The sequence below is a fragment of the Netta rufina genome (assembly GCF_964035555.1).
Source record: "Netta rufina genome assembly, chromosome: 5".
Lineage (NCBI taxonomy): Eukaryota > Metazoa > Chordata > Aves > Anseriformes > Anatidae > Netta > Netta rufina.
In genome coordinates this window covers 21,059,767-21,078,909 of record NC_140128.1, presented here as the reverse complement: position 1 = coordinate 21,078,909, position 19,143 = coordinate 21,059,767, and the positions used below count along the sequence as shown (strand labels likewise).

General features: G+C 35.2%; 1 protein-coding gene across 4 annotated transcripts in view; it reads left to right on the top strand.

Moving 5' to 3' along the window:
• ARHGAP5 (Rho GTPase activating protein 5) overlaps positions 1 to 18,925 on the top strand; it is a 45,736-nt gene extending 26,811 nt beyond the window's left edge. For all 4 annotated transcript variants that reach the window (XM_084287823.1, XM_084287820.1, XM_084287821.1 and 1 more), the window contains 4 exons: positions 6,692 to 6,769; positions 8,042 to 8,173; positions 9,185 to 9,290; positions 15,204 to 18,925. In XM_084287823.1, coding sequence (XP_084143949.1) covers positions 6,692 to 6,769; positions 8,042 to 8,173; positions 9,185 to 9,290; positions 15,204 to 15,534 — 647 coding nt within the window. In that variant the 3' untranslated portion in view covers positions 15,535 to 18,925. The remainder of the gene's footprint in view (positions 1 to 6,691; positions 6,770 to 8,041; positions 8,174 to 9,184; positions 9,291 to 15,203) is intronic.
• The last annotated feature ends 218 nt before the right edge of the window (positions 18,926 to 19,143 follow it).

Sequence of the window (19,143 nt, the reverse complement as noted above, 5' to 3'; positions counted from 1 at the left end):
AGGTGAAAATTCTACCCTTTTCTAACTCAACAAGTTTTTTGTCGGAAGGTGCCATAAGAATCCTGTCAGGGTAAAGCTAGATCTGCTGAGAATTGCTTACTTTCGGGTATACATGTGTAGATACATACGCATGAAGGTACTTTCTGTGTGTTCCTGTTTTGGTTGATATTTTCCAGCAGGAATTTTTTGTTCTAGACTGATTTTGCTTTATGGAGTCAAATAATTTCTGCTTTTCAAAGATGATCAAGGGCTCAGATTTCTTTGGAAACTTTCCTTGATAGCACTAAAGGTAGAAACTGAGGGAGTAAAGTGTTCAGTGCTTTAGCAGATCTAAACCTAGTAAGTAATAAGCATGTATCAGAACCCCCAGTTTGGCAGCAGTGTGTACTGTTGTTGCTAATACCACAAAGCAGGGATAGCCCATAATATTTTGCTTTGTCAGCACCTATTGATTTAAAAAATTACGATATCATGTAAGATTATCTTAAATTTAATAATACTGATATTTGGGGGTAAAGAATAAGGAAAACGTGCTTAAATACTATAAACAAACTCTATGTGGGTATTCATATGTTGTCCATGATTATAGGCAAATGTTTCCTCTATCCAAGCCTTTCATTTTTGAATTCATTATAATTATAGCAGGATGAGTAATCTTTGGTTGGTTGTCAGAGCTCGCTCTTGTTGATTCTTTGAATGAGATGATTGAAAATAATTTTACCTTTCAGGTAAGTAACTTGATAATGGTGAATTATCAACCTTTCCACTAAACATCTTGGTACAAAGATACATGTTCAGGAAAATTTACTTTTCTGGTAAAGATATTATAGTATTATCTGTAACCTTTTACAGACTATGTAAGTACTTTTATAATCACTGGTGGTATTGTGTAGTGCATAACCTGCTGATGTTTGTATGCTGTTACCTCTGTCACCTTAAATCACTATGTAACTTGCTTTTAAGGGCAGCTGCTGAAATTGACTTTTTGACATTAGTAGTTATTTTCAGCTGTAGGCTTCTAAACGGAGGTTTGAGGATACAGTTCTTGTGCGTTTGTTGCTTTCTCCTGATGGAATGAATAGAAGGTCATTTTGGTACATCACTTAAAATATGTAGTAGTGTTCTGCAAACCAGATTTATGGAAATGGTCACAGCGGGGAAGCAGAGCTAGCCTCAAAATTAGAGCTGTTTCTCTACAACTATGTAGACCATTACGGTTTTTAATACATTCTTGTTTTTTCTTTGTATAGGCAGCAGAGATCAGATAATTTTTGAAGCTCAACTGTACGTTAACTATATTAATAGCATGAATTCTGTGATTGTGCATTTCTCTTTAAGAATTGCCATGTGAAGAGTAAGAAGTATATTTTTTCAGAGTTCTCTAGTATTACATGAATTTTGCATAGCTACCCAGACTCAGAAGTAGTCAATTTGGTTTGAAAGAGAGGAAAACAGGTTTCTGAAGGCTAATTAAATCCTTATTTTCAACAAAAGTAATGTTTTCTGTCTCAATGTTTTTGGTATGATTGAATTTTATAATTGCAAAACAAGGTAAAGATACCTATTGAATGTTAATTCTGTTCTAAACTTTAAGTGTAAAAAGTGTTTATTGCAAGTTCATAGAGTATTTTGATGTAGTTAACGTAGTGACATTTTTATGCTGTTTTATATGCTGCCAATTTATTTTCAAGTTCTGTTTATCTGTTACCAAACACCTACAGTTGTTGATTATTTTTAGCTTTCCCAGACTTCTAGTAATTTTGGCTAAACCTATTCATGCTAACTACTCATATGTATAAGTATATAATATATGAGCTTTTAAAATATTTAAATATTCCTTTAATTTGCTTTTTGGATTTTTTGTTGGCGTACATTTTTAAACAATAGGTGAAAAGCTTGATACAAATGACATTTCAAGTCTGTTTACCAAGTAAGGAGGCATCAAACTAATATTATGAATACTAGCACAGTTTGCCATCTAATAAATTCAGTGCTTGACTTTATGCAACTGGTAAGTGCAGCTGGACAGGATCTGGGGGGTTCTGGTGATAGACAGACCAAGCACGAGTCAGTAGTGCATCCTGCTAACAAAGGCAGCTGAGGATGTAATGGACTGACCCAACAGAAGGGTAGGCAGTAACTTGAAGTAATGGTGCTTCTTTTCTCAGGACTTATTAAAATTCATCTGAAATACTAGAAGAACGATGTAGACAAACTTGAGAGAGTCTAGCAGAAAGAGGGTCAGGGTCTGGAGCTCATGACTTGTGAGGAAAGGTAATGGGAACTGGATTGGCACAGTTTGGAGGGAGAAAGGCTAAGGAAAGTAGCTCTCTCATACCTGTGAGGAGATAGCTGAGGTGATGGAGCCAAGCTAAACACTGATGTGCATAGCAGGAGAACTAGAAACAATAATCATTAAAATTGGAGGTTCCTACTGGATGGGAGAAAAATCTTATTCTGAGGTTTATTGAAACACTGGTACATGTTACTCCAAATGTTGGTGGGCACTCTGTTCTTGGAGGTATTCAAGATCAGATTAGACAAAGACCTACACAGCTTAATCTGAATTCAGCATTGACCCTTGTTTGAGCAGGAGGTTGGAGTAATGACCTCCTGAGGTGCTTTCCAACCAGAGCAGTTCTGTGATGACTTCAATTTGGGCATCGCAACTTTGGAATTAATCAGTAGGGAGGAAATTCTGTCGAAACGCAAGAGGAGGGGAAAACAGGCATCAGTTGTTTCTTCTGAAGGAAGACTGACTACCAGACGGATGGAGGGAGGAGCACACGTGTTAATTTATTAGTGTGTGAGAATCATTAAAAGCTGTAAACAAATATGTTTTGAAATATTCATAAACACATGTTGTGCACTTGAGCTGTATTGCTAATTAAGGTATCTCTTCAAAGGAAACATCATGGGAATTATGTAAAGAATTCCTAAACAATGCAGACAAGACCACGATGTCAGTACTTCTGGTTAGCTGCTACTCTTATTCCCCTACCTTCCTCCGTGCCCAGTGACCAAACAAAATTACAGTATCTTCAGATCTGGCCCATTTTTAATGAAGTAAAGAATGTGCCTGTTTGCTTTGGCAAGCACAGAAAAAGTGAATTGCTTTTTATCGTGTCATTTTAATTGAAGTTGTTTTTTGTTTTGTAAATGAACTGGCCGTGAAGTATGAGATGGAGTAGTAGTTCATAAACTGGTTGAGAGCTTGTTTAATAGTTGGTTAATGAAGATTATAGAACTGTTAATTCAGCATTGGATGAGAACTTCCTATTTTTGAGTCTTCCTGAAAGTACTGCTTATTTTCTTCATACCGATTCCTTTTTATTGAACATTTCAATAATTTATATATTATTGCAAAAATCAGTCAAACGTTTCTGGTGCTGTTTTTGAGTGTGTGAATTGAAAGTTGTGATTCTTTAAATGCCAGGGTTTCTGTGCACAGATTAAGAACATTTTAAATGTATTTATATCATTTAATTTAGTGTCAGGCTTTTCTTACTTGAAAAGAATTCACATTCTTTGCTCTGTAGGTACCTACATTCTTGTACATCAAAATTACCGGTCTGGCTCAGTCAGGTGGAGGTTCCCTGAGTCCTGCGTAGTCTGGCTGGCATAGTGGTTGAGAAGTGGTACATTAGGTCAATCTGTGGAGTAAAATTATGGGCTGGTAGAGATCACAAAATTTACAGAGGTAACTCTGAGAATGATCATCTTGGCTGCTGTAGTAGCAAATGACTCTTGAAAAATTCAGTTGGTCACTGTAGGGGAAGGAATTAGACTGGGGAGAAACAGGCGTGCTGTGATGAGATGGCACGCGTTCAAAACGGAGGCAGTACAATGAGAGTGAGAACCTGGCTGCAGATGCCAAGTTGGCAGCTACTGTGTGACTCTTAGTCAGGCTAAATATTAGTATAGCTGTTGTCACTCCGCAGAAGGCTTTAAAATCATCAGAGAAGCTGTCTGAAAACATCTACTCTCAATACGTGGTGTCAAACAAGCAAAAAGAACTGAAAGAATTAAAGAGAACGTATGGCGAAAAACAATCCTATAGTGTAATTCCACGTTACACATGCAGCTTCAATAGGGCTTGCAGTTTGGATCAATCTGCTTTAGAGTAGAAAAGAATTTGGAAAAGATACTGCACAGGACAGTAATGGTGGCTTTTGATGTAAGAACAACTAAACAGATCAGCTTAGAAAATTTCTGAATTTTCTAAGGAAAATTTCCCTTCTGAAGGGAAATTGCAAAATAAAAAACAAAACAAAATAAACAAAAAAAAAACATAGTTTTGACAGAGTAGAGAGCTCACTTGTTAACACAACAAAAAAGCTTTAGGAAAACTTCAGATACTGAGCATAAAACCAGTATGTTTTCATGCTCTACCTTACTGAATTCTGAAAGAGCTCTCTGCCATGAGTTGTTGTAAAGACCACAATAAATGACTTAAAGGGATTTTAGCTGAATTAGGGGAGGATAAAAACTCAAATGGCGATTGCAAGTCCTTATGCAAAAGCATTCGTAGGAAGATGGGAGGATGTACCACAGAAAACTTACTCATTTCTTCTCCTGCTGCTCCTACCTCTTCCCTCAAGTATGTCCTGCGTGCTGGTGTGGAAATGGGATATTGTGCTGGGCAGGCCTTGGTCTGCCTTGTTCCTGAGGTTAATGTGGTCATGAGCTGTCAAGTTTAGATGGGTAAACTGCAATGTTATACTTGAAGATCTTGGTGTAACAAACATTACAGAGACCTGGTTGGTTAATAAAACAACAGCAAACCCAACAAAAAATATAAACTTGAAACATTACTTAAATCACATCATCGAACTTCTAAGTTCGTGTACATGTATGTACACAAACAGATTAAACTTTTTTCTGCGTGTGCCTTAAAAGAACAGCATACTAACAGCTCACCAACTGTTTCATGAGGTGTTATTTTCTAGAATATAAAAGCAGGAAAAATTATTTTTGTATGAGGAATGTAAGAGACAAATTTAGTGAGCGTAATCCAGAATTGCAGCACTCAGCTGCTGTTCTTGGAAGAAGATGCCTAAAGTTAGTAGGCATCTCCTGAAAATTTTCAGAAGTGCTGTGTTAGCTTTTATGGTATCTCAGAGCTGTAGTGGTCTGAGCAAAGAGGTGTCTACTGTGTGGTGAAATAGGGGGAAAAAAAAACGAAAACACCAGATACTACCATAGAGCATCTCTGTCTCCACAGCAGCCCAGTCCAAGTATTGAAGGTTTAAGCTCTCTTACTAAACAGCGACTGAATCAGACTTTACAGAAAATGCTGTTGCAGCAGATTCATTTCCCTTTGTGCAGAAAGAAATGGAATGGTAGTTGGATAAAGCACAGAATACCCTGGGGCTGTGGGGGATCTAACTGAGAGTTCTCCTGTACTAAACGATCCTAGCTTGTTCTTACCTACCAGTGATTTTTTATTTTTTTTTAAATTTTATTCCTTTATTTACAACTTCAGCAAGAGGAATACAAAATTTTTCTGTGACAGCATTTGGGGCGCATTTTTGAAGGCAGGTTTGAAACCCCTCCAGCTGTGGAAATCATTGAATCCCAAATTTTGCTCTGTGCCACCAATTTTTATCTCCTGCTGCTTTTTGAGGAAAGCAGCATATAGTGCTTTGGTTTTTTTTTGAAAGGACAGTTTTGGTAAATACTTAAAAGATTCTTGGCAATATGGATTTGGAAAGCTAAATGGAAGGTTTTTTGAAGAAGAAATACTCAAAAGTTACAAAGGTAGTCTTGATGGGGCCAGTAAAGAAATGTGTGTGCGGCATGAAGAGGGAGAAACGGAGTTATAAGAGTGATAATTGCCAAATGGATTAATGCAACTTTCCCAGCTGTATGAAGTAGTTACGTGTATTCTGTACTTGCAGCGTGTGAGCAGGATTTCTTGTGTTTGCTGGTAATCAACATGCTGTGAGACTGAGGTATGACTGAGGAGTTGCTGTATTGACTTGATGGTGGAAAATGCATTCAGTTACTGGGCTGTGATGGTAAAGAGCCAAGAAACTTTTATAGAGCTCTAAAAGTTTGTTGTTGTTGTTTTTTAAATAAAAACATGTAGTGCTATGGAGATGTAGCATATAGATAATTTTGTAACTGTAAAGATGAAGAACTGTGGACTATGAACTGGTTGTTGTCCTTAATGATTTCCAAATCGCCAAAGAAAAAGATTACAGGTGGCTGTGATTAGCAGGCTGGATGCTTCCGTTTAGCGAGTAGCTGTGGGCAAAACAGATAGCGATGTGATAGGATGCATAATCAATGGGGTGGAGCGAGCGATCATGAGTGTGTGTCTGTGTTTGTGTTCATAATGAAGGTGTGGATCTGTATTGTAATGTTATTTACCTAGGGTGGCAGCTAGAAATATGATAACTCAGTAACACATAGTAAGGCAAGGTAATAATGAGCAGCCTGGAGAACCTCTGCTTCCTAACACTTTGCTCCCCTCCTGACTTACACTAAATGGAGTAGTGTAATCAAAAAACAATTGGTATTTTCCTGTTTTGATAACAATTACAGTGATATAGTACTACCATGTAACTTTTTAGGCACTTGGATTTATGTTCCTACCTATGGCTTCTGAATAAATAATTATGACTGGCTCTGTTTTGCTCTGTAGTACATAACCTTGTTTTATATCTGATTTTTCCCTCCTTCTAAGGATTGTGTACTGAAGGCCTGTACCGTGTCAGTGGTAATAAAACAGATCAAGACAACATTCAGAAACAGTTTGATCAAGGTAATGCCCAAATTTATTATTTAAAGGCAAAACAACTTGAATTCACCATGGATTTATAAGATAGTGCAGTCACTGTAGATGAGTTACATGTTCAATCTGCTTTCTCTAGTACTGAGTGCTTAATGCTCTGGTAGGTTGTACTGATACAGTTCAAGTTGTAATTACTGGAGCTGTGTGTAAACTAAGGATGAGATAAAATCAGTTTTAACTGGCTACAAGATTCTAAGTGCTGCTTGTGGAATTTCTAGGTGCTATTCTAGCTGTATAAATGAGTTTAACTGCAGTCTAAAGTGCTCACCATTCCTAGGCATTAAAGCATTGACTTCCTTCCCACACGTCCCCCGAATGTAGAACTTTTTGATAATTATTTTATTGAAAGCCCTCTGAATAATATGGATTAACAGTTAAATCTTGATAATGAATTTGTAATACCACCTTCCTCATGCTGGAATGTACTGGAATATGATCAGTGAATAATGCTGTTCATCTGGGTGTATTGAGAAGGGTCAGCATTATTTTTTCTTTCTGCTTTTTCATTTAATCAAAGTTGATCCTTCAAAAAGAAAAAAAAAACATATTTTAAGAGTCCTCTTGGATATGAGTCATGAAATTAAATCTGTATGAAATAGATGAAAAAATTCCTCCTAGATGATAAGGAGAAGAAATATACATTTTCTTTAATGCCTCATTTTGTACTATTTCAGATAATCTAAATATAACGCTAGACGTCACTATATTAAATGATGTTTCAGGTGGAGTGGACTTTTGAAAAATTTTAAAATTATCTAGCATGACTTTTACAGTGAATCTAGTAGTAGGTTATATGGCAATGTAGAATCACTGTGTTGTTATTGCATGTGTTATTGTCCTTGCTTAAAAGGCTTTGTGATCTTGTTAGTGTGTCTACATGAACTCTGCAAATTGTGCCAGTTTTTAACAAAATTTGGGGAAATAGATTTTAAAACTCATTCTTGGGCAAAATGAATTATCAGAAAATAGTTAATGTCAAATAAAAGTGCATTTAGATCCACACAGAGTTAGACAACTTTATTTTCTGATCTGCTTTCTTAATACTGTCAGACTTGTTAAATTTGATTTCATGTGTGTCAAAGTGATGGTATCTTACCCACTGATTCACCTTGTCGTGCGTTTTTGACAAATATTTGGCAACATTTTCATTTCCAGCATTTTCAATAAGTTCTTGCTTTCATAAAATGCCACGAAGGATAGCTGTAGGTTTTACTTACAGTGCTGTTTAATTTTGTCTTACAGATCATGATATCAGTCTAGAGTCTATGGAAGTGACAGTTAATGCTGTGGCTGGGGCTCTTAAAGCCTTTTTTGCAGATTTGCCAGATCCATTAATTCCTTACTCTTTACATCAGGAGTTGTTAGAAACATCAAGTAAGTAATAATCTTGTTTTGATTTTATTTTTACAAATTGTTTGTCCTTATTGCTATTTTTAGTTCATTGTACTTGGAAGGGTTACCTGCATTGATTTTTATCTTGACTTTTTAATTGCTTAGATGTACCCACTTCTTGTTAACAGTCTTTCAAAGTAATTGGACTATATGATGAAGTAAACTTGTTACATTAGATTTTTCTAAATAAGTTGTGGCCTATTATTTCTAGTTTACCTAGGAAATTTAATTGGAAGAATCTCCTTTTTTTAATTCTGTATTTGTTCTGCATATGATGAAAACTCTTGGAAATCTAATGTAGTTAGGTATGTAGTTGTTAAGCAGGTGTGTACGTGGGGGAAACGCCCCTCAATTCATCATGGCTTCCATTCAAAGAAGTCTGTAGAAATCTGACATATATATGGAATATTATGGTAAATCTGAGATTTTTTTTAAATTCTTCTTGAACTCTGTGTAAGATGAAATGGTTAACCATGTTTACAAATGCTTTAAAAGTTTTAAGTGAAAATATGACTAAATTGTTCCCTTTCCTTAAAGAGGGAACATCTCTCTTGGGATCATTTCTGGGTGCCAGCAAGCTGTTTTAGAAAAGCAGTGCTATTCATTTTTTGCAGCATACAGCTGTGATATCCAATATTCTTAATGCTTTTTGTTCAAAATATGAAAATATCAGTGTAAACCTAAGGCTTGGGCCTGGACTTCATTTAAGTATATTCCCTTAGAAATTTTACATTTTTGTATGACATCTCTAAGCACTTATTTTTGATGTTTTTGCTGTACTTTTCAGGCAAATCCCTTATTTACTATGTTTCTGGTGAGGTTTTATTTTTTTCTTGATTAGTTAAACTTCAGTCAAAACATGCACTAGCTTAGAATGTATGATATAGGTGGTCTTACTGTTTTCCAATGCAATTGGAAAAAGTAGGAACAAGACAGCAACACTATTCAGAATTTCTTTCTAAATGTATGAGAAAATGTCATTTGTTTCTATAGAGATCCTGGATAGGACAGAACGACTGCATGAATTAAAGGAAATTGTGAAGAAGTTCCACCCGGTTAACTACGATGTCTTCAAATATGTGATAACGCATCTAAACAGGTTTAGTATTTTCTACTAATTTTTTTAATTTGTAACACTCGAAAAATAGATGTATTAGTAACTGTTAATTGCTGTATATCACAAGAAAGCTGAAAGAACAAATTTGCACAACTGTTGCAGATCTCATTTCTCAGGAAGTAGCTACTAATGTTAGAGGCTGATATAGGTTCGAAGGAACATGGAGGTCATCATGGTCAGCTTCAATCAGCATCTAAAATGTAGCACTAAAAACACCCACTGAATGACTAAAATGTAGAGCAAAGCTATAAGTATGGTAAATTGCTTACATTCATATCCTAAATCTTGCCTCTTACATGGAAATGTAATGGCTTTCTTTAAAAAAAAAAAAAATACTAAAATAGTCTTAATACTTCTAGATGTATACTATCTGATCTGACCCTTTAAGTGTACACCCTGCAAGTGTACAATATGCAGTCATAAAATGTAAAAAGACTATCTTTTTCTTATTCATCTAAAACAGTGGATTCTCTGAAATCCACTAAATCAGATTAACTATGTTATTAAGAGTTATGAGGAGAGACTGAAGGAACTGCAGTTCTCTAGTCTGGAGAAGAGGAGGTTGAGTGGAGACCTGATCTCTGTCCACAGTTATCTGAAAGGAGGTTGCACCAAGGAGGGTGTCCTCTCTTTTCTCAGGTGGCAAGTAAGTAGGATGTGAGCCAATGGCCTCAAGTTGCGCCGGGGAGGTTTAAACTTGGATATTGGGCAGAATTTCTTAATGGAATGGGTGGGTAGGCTTTGGAACAGACTGCCCAGGGAGGTGGTGAAGACCCCATCCCTTGACATATTTGAGATACGTGGACGTGGCACGCAGAGACATGGTTTAGCGGTAGATTTCTAGTGTTAAGTGGATGGCTGGACTTGATGATCCTAAAGGTCGTTTCCAACCTACAATTTTATTTTCATTGAGTATATGAGAAGCTTTGAAATTTAGGCACCTACTTTACACTTCTCTCAGTCACAACTATATTTCTAAAGCTTTATGAAGTTACTCATTTTCCTTTGCAAGGGAATGTATCTATTTTTTCATTGCAGTTTTGCCAAATAAAAATTCTGTTTTCTAGCTCTAAAATAGATAGTCATAATTAGAATTTTTCTATGTGTTTTTATATTGCATACTTGAAAGATGTTCTGAGGTAAAAATGAAACATCACGAATTTGACACAGTTACTAGATAAGTCACTTGAAATGTTTCAGTAGTTCTTAATGGACCAGATAGAAACTCGCATGTCACTTGAATTCAGTGAAATAGTGTCAGTCCTGCAATTGTCAGAATTCATCAGCTGGTCATCTGTTTGCATAGCACAGCTGAGTGTACCAAAAGTCTAATTGCAGTGTCAAGTACCCAGATTGCTGCGGGTTAAAGAGCTAAACGCAATTGTAAAAAATGCTGAAAAGGTTCTAATGCATGCACATACACAGATGACTGAAATAAATTCATCACAGAACTTACCGGAGGACAGTAGTGATGTATATTGGCCTTTGCTCTCCAGTCCGTTCTCATCCTCCTAAAGATGAGTGACATACATACAGGTTGCTAGTAACCAAATAATGTTTTCTTAAGTACGAGAGGCTGTCATTTTTCTCATTTGCAGTGGCAGGTGAGTGCCATTCAGCAAGAGAACTGCCTAAGCATAAGCAGTTGCATATATATGGAGGTAAATACGGGATCTTAAAATAAACTCAGACCTTTTCTTGTAACTGAATTCTTTATAGACTATATTTATTTTTAAGAAATTAACAAGTGGAGAATTATTGCTAGTATATAATAGAAATTGAAATGTGTTTTTTGGATGAATTTCTCATTAAATGAGCTAAAACACTCCAAAACACTTCTCTACATGACTGAAGAGTTCTCTTTACAAACTGCTATTTTCACTGTTTAGTTTTTATTTCACATGTCAGCAGAGTGAGAAATGTGCTATTGTTATATAGTTAAGTGTGAGTGGTTGGTGATTGATACTATTTTGGTATGTCCACAAACATAGGACTTTGTTATTGAAACAAAGAATGCAAGTACTGTCCCGATGACTTTGCTCTAGACATAAAAGACCATGAGAATGCAGTAAATAGCAGCGAGGAGATGAATATTTCTTCAGTGTGATAAGTACCTTTCATAGTATGCTAGCTGTCTAATTGTGGTTGATTAATAGTAAGTAGAAGTGAGTTTTAAAGACTTTGTTGAAACAGGATGGTGTTGTATTGACACTGGCTTTAATTTTTTCCTCTATAATGGCTCCCTTTATATGTAAGAGTTAATATGGCACAGTGTGCTTCTGAGGACTATGGAAAACATGGTTGCACAGCTTTTGAAGTCTGATCACAGGTATACAGGGTATACAGCCTGAAGAGCTGGGAGTGGACAAAGATGATAGGGTCAAGAGAAGTGGCAAGGTTGAAATACAGACTCTTCATTTTCATTTCGAATGATTATAAAAGAAGATAAAAAGACATTTGTTAAGCACTCACAAGAAGATTCTGAAGTAGTATGGGGAAAGTATGGTAGGAGTTGCAATATTTATAAAATAAAAGTAATATGAATATTGCTTTTACTCAGGAATGGTATCCCAATATCCTTTGGACCAGGTTTATTAAAAACAGGTCGAGAGGCAGTATTTGTGTACTCTCACACAATTTGGATAAGTAATGCGCGTGCTAAAATACAAGTCTATCCTTTATAATTACCACTATACATGCATTGTAAATGAGTGAAAATATTTTTTATAGCCATAATTGTAGTGTTTACTATGGTTTTCACAGCTTTTCAATCTATGGACTACAGCCAGCTGTCAGAAATTTTTGCAGTCTGCTCTTGCTGATCATCAAAATAGTCACTGACAAGTTACTAAAGTTTTTTTTCTGTCTATTTCTGCACGACAACTGTATCTCAGTTGCCTTTGTCTTGTCTACCTTAATACAAGAATTGTATTCCCAGTAGAATAGCATACTTGTTTGTCAGGTTTATTAACACCAGATGTTTCATACAACTCTCACTAGTAACTTCTAGATGAAACTGTGATGTTACTTAGAGCGCAGGGTATTTTAGTTTAGTTTACATATCTTCTGCCCAAGGAGAGTCTTATGTCAGAAGCAACCAAACCATCATGCTTACAAGTATTTTGGAATTCATCAGGCTCTGTTTCTCTCCTGTAGTTCATACAGCACCAACCTAGGGAAATTGATTCAGTGAATCCATTCATTGCAGAGCGGTAGAATTTCCAAACCTGGGCTCATTCTTTTTCTGAACGTCCAGTCATCAAAACCATGTTTACAAAGTTCGTAGAATCATTTAGATTAGAAAAGGCCTTCAAGATCATCAAGCCCAACCATTGGTTTGAGAGCAAGAGCCCATAAGAGTAATCTAGTACTTGTGTTGCATCTTGAAATTCTTTTGTTTCAACGTCTCAACGTGTTTACCTTTTTTGGGAACCTGTATTTTCCTCTTCCTTAGTGTCAGTTCTTTCCAAAGTGAACTGTTTTCCAAATGCAGTTCCCCAGCCTGTAAGAGACATTTTGTTAAAAGACTTTTGAGTTCGGAGTATTTTTTGGTGGTGGTGGTGGTTTTTGTTGTTGTTGGTTTTTTGGTTTTTGTGGTATCAAACCATTTGAGTAGATTCTGTAGATTTAGTAGATTAATTTGACCTAGAAATATATTACTTTGTAAACTTCATACATATTTCATGGAATTTTATGTAATTCATAGAACAGTAACTAACTCACCAGGAGAAGTTGCTTTTTCTTGAGGTGTGATAATGATAGACTAAGGAACTGATCTCTGTGGCACTCAGATTGATCCCTGCTTAAAGAATTGTTTATTTTTTAAACTATCTTGGTTTATATAGATTGTCTTGACATTTAATAATGTTCTTTAATTCCAGTGTTTATGATACTAGTCTGATGTGTAAACTTGTACATTAATTGGGAGTTCAGGCATAGTCAAAACCTGTCAGTTCTTCCTTATATCATTACCACAATCTTCCTTTCAGTTGTTCCTGTGAAGTTCTGGAAATCTGGAACTGAGGTTGAATTTACTTATTAATTGGAAAAACATAAGAACAAAGTAAAACAAACAAACAAACAAAATTAGTTTGCTAGGGTAGTGTTGTGCTGTTCTGCTCAACAGATTGGCTCACAGAGGGGTGTGACAGGTGCCAAACCTAACGAGCATAAGCAGAGAAGCCTGTACGCTGCACGTGGCAGGGAGAGACAATAAGGAAAAAATTCCTTCTTTTGTTGGAGCTGGACAGTATTCAGTTAATTCTGGTTCATGGAACTCTCCCCCACGTCTTTTATTGGCAAATCTGCAGTTTCATAGGGAATGGATTTTTTTTCCTAAAATTATATTGGCTGATATTAGGTAAAATGTCTTCTAATTATTTTTTTATTGCTTCACTCTGCACTTTTAAGAGCTTTAATATTTTATATATTTAAAATATTTTTATTCTTTTAAAGCTCAAATGCTGCTTTGTTTAGAAGCTTCTGTGCAAAATGTGTATGGAATAATATTAATAGTTAGTTTTGCTGATAAAATACTTGCAAAAATACTTCCAGGTGATTTGTTTTGCTTTTCCCCTACTAGTTAATAATACGATACTTATTAACTTCGTGATCAGAGTTCAGTTACAGTTGCAGTAGCTGCTGCTGGCATGTTAAATAGATATCCTGGCTCAGCCTAATTCAGCATCTTGTGAAACACAGCAAGTGACTACAAGAAGAAAATGAGCATAGAAATAATAAGTTAGCTCATTTGTGCTTGCTTTAATAAGCAGCAGATGAGTGAACCAAGTCTGATTAGACATTGCTTTGGAAGAATGCTGCAGTAATCACAGGAGTTGCAGTGCTACTTGCTTACATCAGAGAAGCAAAATAGAGATTTTGGTTCGGTGTGACTGTGGTAAGTCATAGTATTAGGAACGTTAAATACAAAAAGAAATAGAATGGGAGAAAGAGAATTACAGCAGAATCGCCATTCCAAGGGAAGAGTCTGTAATAGAGGAAAAGGTCCAAGTTGCAAGTTAGTAAGGAGAGAGTGCTAAAGCTGAATATTGAGCCTGTTCCTTCTGCTTCTTTTGTACAATCTTAGGAGGCTTCTGAGTGCATGTATACAGTGACAAAAATTGGCATGGTAACAAAATTGGATTAAAAAAAACCTTTTTTTTCTTCAAGGTTGTGATTGAATAAACAGTAATAGCCATTTTTATAAATAAGTTCTATACAACTGTATACAAGTACACAATTGCTGCAATTTAATTGTTTTTACGTGCTGAACGTTTGAATATCCACAGTCATTAAAGCAATCCATCCCTTTCCTTTTATTATTCCTGAATGGTTGTTGAAACCCGTTACCAGGGAGCTTCCATTTTGCATTAAAAAGTAATTTAGATACTCATTTCAAGTCTTCTGTTTGTACTTTTTTTTCATATTAACTAGCAATAATGCAACAAGAGGACCTAGCTTGACAAAGGCTACTAGTCTTCCTCAAAATGAGTTGGACTGGGGCACCTGCTCCAACCAATTTGCACTGATGTGTTCTTTACAGCTGAGGCAAATTCTTTTGCGGGCCAGCATGAAAAAAAAAATGAATAGATGTGCTGTAATCAACACTTGGTATTACTGGTTGTGCATTTTCTTAACATACGATCTAATGTGATCCCCTTTTCTTTGAGTATCGTAAATGATGGTCAATATATGGCTGTACTGCAGTAAGAAGCGGGTTCTGACATTCTTCTCCTAGACAATCTGCTTGACTTTATAACACATGTAAGCCTGCGGCTGGTGGAGGAATTTGTAGTTTATTATTGTCACTTCAAAATGTTGGTGTGTGTTTAAATACTTGTGGTTTGATTGCATACAATTTTTAATTAACTTCTGTGCATGTCATTCTCATTTCAGGGTTAGCCAGCAATATAAAACCAACTTTATGACTGCCGATAACCTGTCAATTTGTTTCTGGCCTACTTTGATGAGACCCGATTTTGAAAACAGAGAGTTCCTTTCTACCACGAAAATCCACCAGTCGGTTATAGAGACCTTCATCCAACAGTGTCAATTTTTCTTTTACAATGGAGAGATCGTAGAAACACCGAACCCAGTGGCGTGTCAGCCACCGCCTTCCAACACAGTGCAGATGGTGGAGCCCATGGTACCTCTTCAGTTGCCGCCACCCCTGCAGCCTCAGCTGATACAGCCACAACTACCAGCAGACCCTCTTGGTATTATATAGATAGGAGATGATTGCAGGCAGCCTGGCACTGGACAGTAAAGAAAAGCTATAGACATGCATGTTTCAGGATACAGTAATGTACTTCATATTTATGACAAAAATTCTCATCCAGCTGATTGGACATCTTTTTGTTCTATCCCGTACTGTGTTCCTCATTTGTACACGCTGCAGATAAGAACTATGTGGTAAGCATGACTGGAGAGGTTTAATTTTTAAAAGCAAAAATAGCTATAAAGTACAAAGCTGCTGCTGCATGATACTTTATTGCAATCACTATATCATTCCTGTGACAATTTGTCACAATATATTGTGAATAAAATTTTTTCTATAGAAATTTAATGATTAAAAAATTACATTTATGAAACATTCAATGCTTACAGCCTGCTTTATGGCTGTTTTTGTTATTTAACATGCTATTTTTGGCAATTTTATTCACATTCAAGCGTTCTGTGTAAACAAATAAAGCCCAGCTATAGTTTATTTTGTAATCTCCTGGCTACTTATGTGACGGTAGGCTTAGGATGGTTTATGGAAGAATGCAAAATGCACTGTTGAGAATTTTACAATCCCTCACCTTCCATCTTTACTTGTAAGTAAACCTGTGGACAGTTTGTTAAGGGTGGGTGAACTTGCTTATTATTTCTTACAGCACAATACCAAGGACATGCTTGTTGTAAAAGTGAATTTTAAATTCTGTACAAAAGTTTTGATGTTGCCTACTTATTTCTTTATGTTCCATTCCTGAACTAAACATTTTGTAAAACTCAATTCTGTAAACAACTGCATGTTTGAAAGATCATTGATGGTCTTGTAAACTTAATCTAATATATTTTAGATATTTTAATTTTTCCCACTTGGGAATACATGTAGTGTTTAGAAAATAGTTCATGACATTTTCATATAAGGTTATATAACTTTTCATACATAAACATGAACTTTGTTGTAGTAAAATTCTCTAAACCAAACAATGTTTTAATCTAGGACTTCAATTAATCTATTCTTCAAATCTATTTTTATGTGACCCTTTAAAGATATAAAAAAAAAAAAATGCATTGCTAATACATGGCAATAAATACTTTGGGTACTGACGATTAACTTCTTTGGAGTGTGTATATATATAAAATCACAAACTTGTATTCTTTTTTTTTTTTTTCCTGTGGTATGTTGTACTAAAAATTGAATGACTGATTTTTGTTTTTGCACCATTTTTTTTAATGATCTCTTTTTTCATTTATTTTCATTTTACATTGGTACCAATTTTGCTGTAAAAGAATGCTGCTTAATTTAAATAGATCTTTTGGTTAAATATTTTGTTAGTGGTTAAAAAAATAGAAGGTTACAAATTGTAGCAAAGGAGAGACCATAGATGATCACTATTGTGATACTTCATAGCAGCTTTTTTTCTTCCATGCTCCAAATACACCTTTTTAGGTTTGCAAAGACGACAAGAGTTTTGGCTCATTCAGCTGCTAGAATGTTCTGTGTAGTTTTTTTAAAAAAGCTTTATGATGGTCACTGTTGTAATCTTCACTTATAACAAGATTTAAGATCGTCTTGTATGTATTATAGTAAATAGATGATTTTGAGACTTAAGGCTCTTAAGAGTTTGACTTGCTCCATTTTCATAAAATAAAAATTGCCTTTCCCTCCCACTTATGTCCTAGGTATTGTACTTCTAATTATGACTTGGAATATCATTCTAGATTACTATGATACCATAACTCGGCTGCTGTTTTAAGTTACATGTATATTATAAATTATCTTGATATTGTGTTATATTCTTGCAATTATCTTTTCTAAGAAAACATAAAAAAAAGAAAAGTCAACCCTATTCCTATTGCAAAGCACACAGGAATTAATAGTACAATAAAGTCTGTCCTGTAAATTCTAGTATTCTTAACTTGTTCTACTTTACATCTGTTGTCTATATAGCTTTTATTTATAGTTGTCAGTCTAACATTGGCATGTTTAGCAAAGCAAATGAGACTACAAGAGTTTTATAAACTATTTCTAGGTTGCTAAAGAATTTATTTTTCTACTATATATGGTATAGACAAAGCATCACCTGTACAGGAAACAAGGCTATTTCTAATAGAAGTAAGCTTAAAAATAAATGCCAGTCATATCCATATTTAAAAGTTGTATACATAAAGTATCTTCAGTCTTTGTAATGTGAATTACATTTTGAACTTTCTATAAAGTCCAAGGTGTTTGCCATAATATTTATCTAATCTTTGAATACTAATTATTAGAGTAATTGACATTCCATTTCATGAGCTTTCACACTGAACTCACCATCAGTAACATTCTTCTTGTGTATGTTATGGCTAAATCAGGTATTTTATGGTTTGCTAAAAACTAACACATCTGGCCAAATACGAGAGTGTTATTGCATTTACCAGATAAAAACATTGGAAGAAAAATAGTAAGAAAGCACAGCGTGTGACTCTTGGCTGTCACTTGGCAGAGTTCCTGCATAGGATTTGCATTATGCAAGTGTTGTATGCAGGAATGTGGATGTGTGTGTGTATGCACTTGGAGGTGTGTGTGTTTATGTACACAGGCACATGTGCACAGACTTGCTTGCACATACACCCACAGAGTAAAGCTTCTAAAGGATACTAGGAAATTAGACCATCGTTACTAAAGTGTACAATAGAGCTTTCTCCATTATTTTTGGTAGTGCTATAATATGAGGAAGCATGTCATTATATGCAAACTCCTCATACATTGGGTCATGTAGTCCCTTCTAGTTTTAATGGAAATAAAACCAATAATAACTCTATTTTTAAAATGTGAGCATTTTTACAGTAATATCTATCTTGATAAAAATACATATGTATATTATTTTCAGTTGAGCATCTCAGTGACACTTTATGGAGTACTTTGTCTCTTTTTATGTAATTTTGGTATAGGCATTCTGCAGTGTGATGTTTTTCAATGTTTTACCGATTTTCAAGACCCACTCGAGTTACAAAAGCGCCATTTTAAGAAATGGTTAACAGATTGTTTTAGAATTCCTTACCCTTCATGATCTTGTGGAATTTTAACATATATAGTGTAAATAGATCGCAGATGTCAACTGATGTGAAAAGAAACTTCTTCTGTTGTATGTTTTCTCCATTATTTGAATACTGGTTGCTAGAAAGTTATAGATATGTTTATTTTTAGTTGCTGGCATTTAGCTTCTAATATTTATGATAAATATGGAAAACTTATCAATTAGAGATGAAAAATTTGGCCTTAGCTTCCATGCTTATTTCATTTTTTTCAGTAATTGTGATGCTGTTTGTCAACTGAAAAAGTTACATATATATAAAATTTTTAAAGGTAAAATTTTGTTCTTTGTTTATAATGTAATCCTTTGTTGCTACATCAACACAATACTGCAGTGGACTAAATATCAGTAAAGCTTATTCTGTATAAAAGATGCAATGAATAAAATACTAAGATGCTTACTGTGTATAATGTTCAGTTTAGTTGCCTACTAAATTTTTGAAGGCAAAAGCACCCTGTTTTCTCTCACATACACAGAGAAATTTAGCCATAAATCTTGCTAAACTGAGTGCATCGAATGCTTAAGGAATTTCTGGGGGAGGGAGGGAGGGA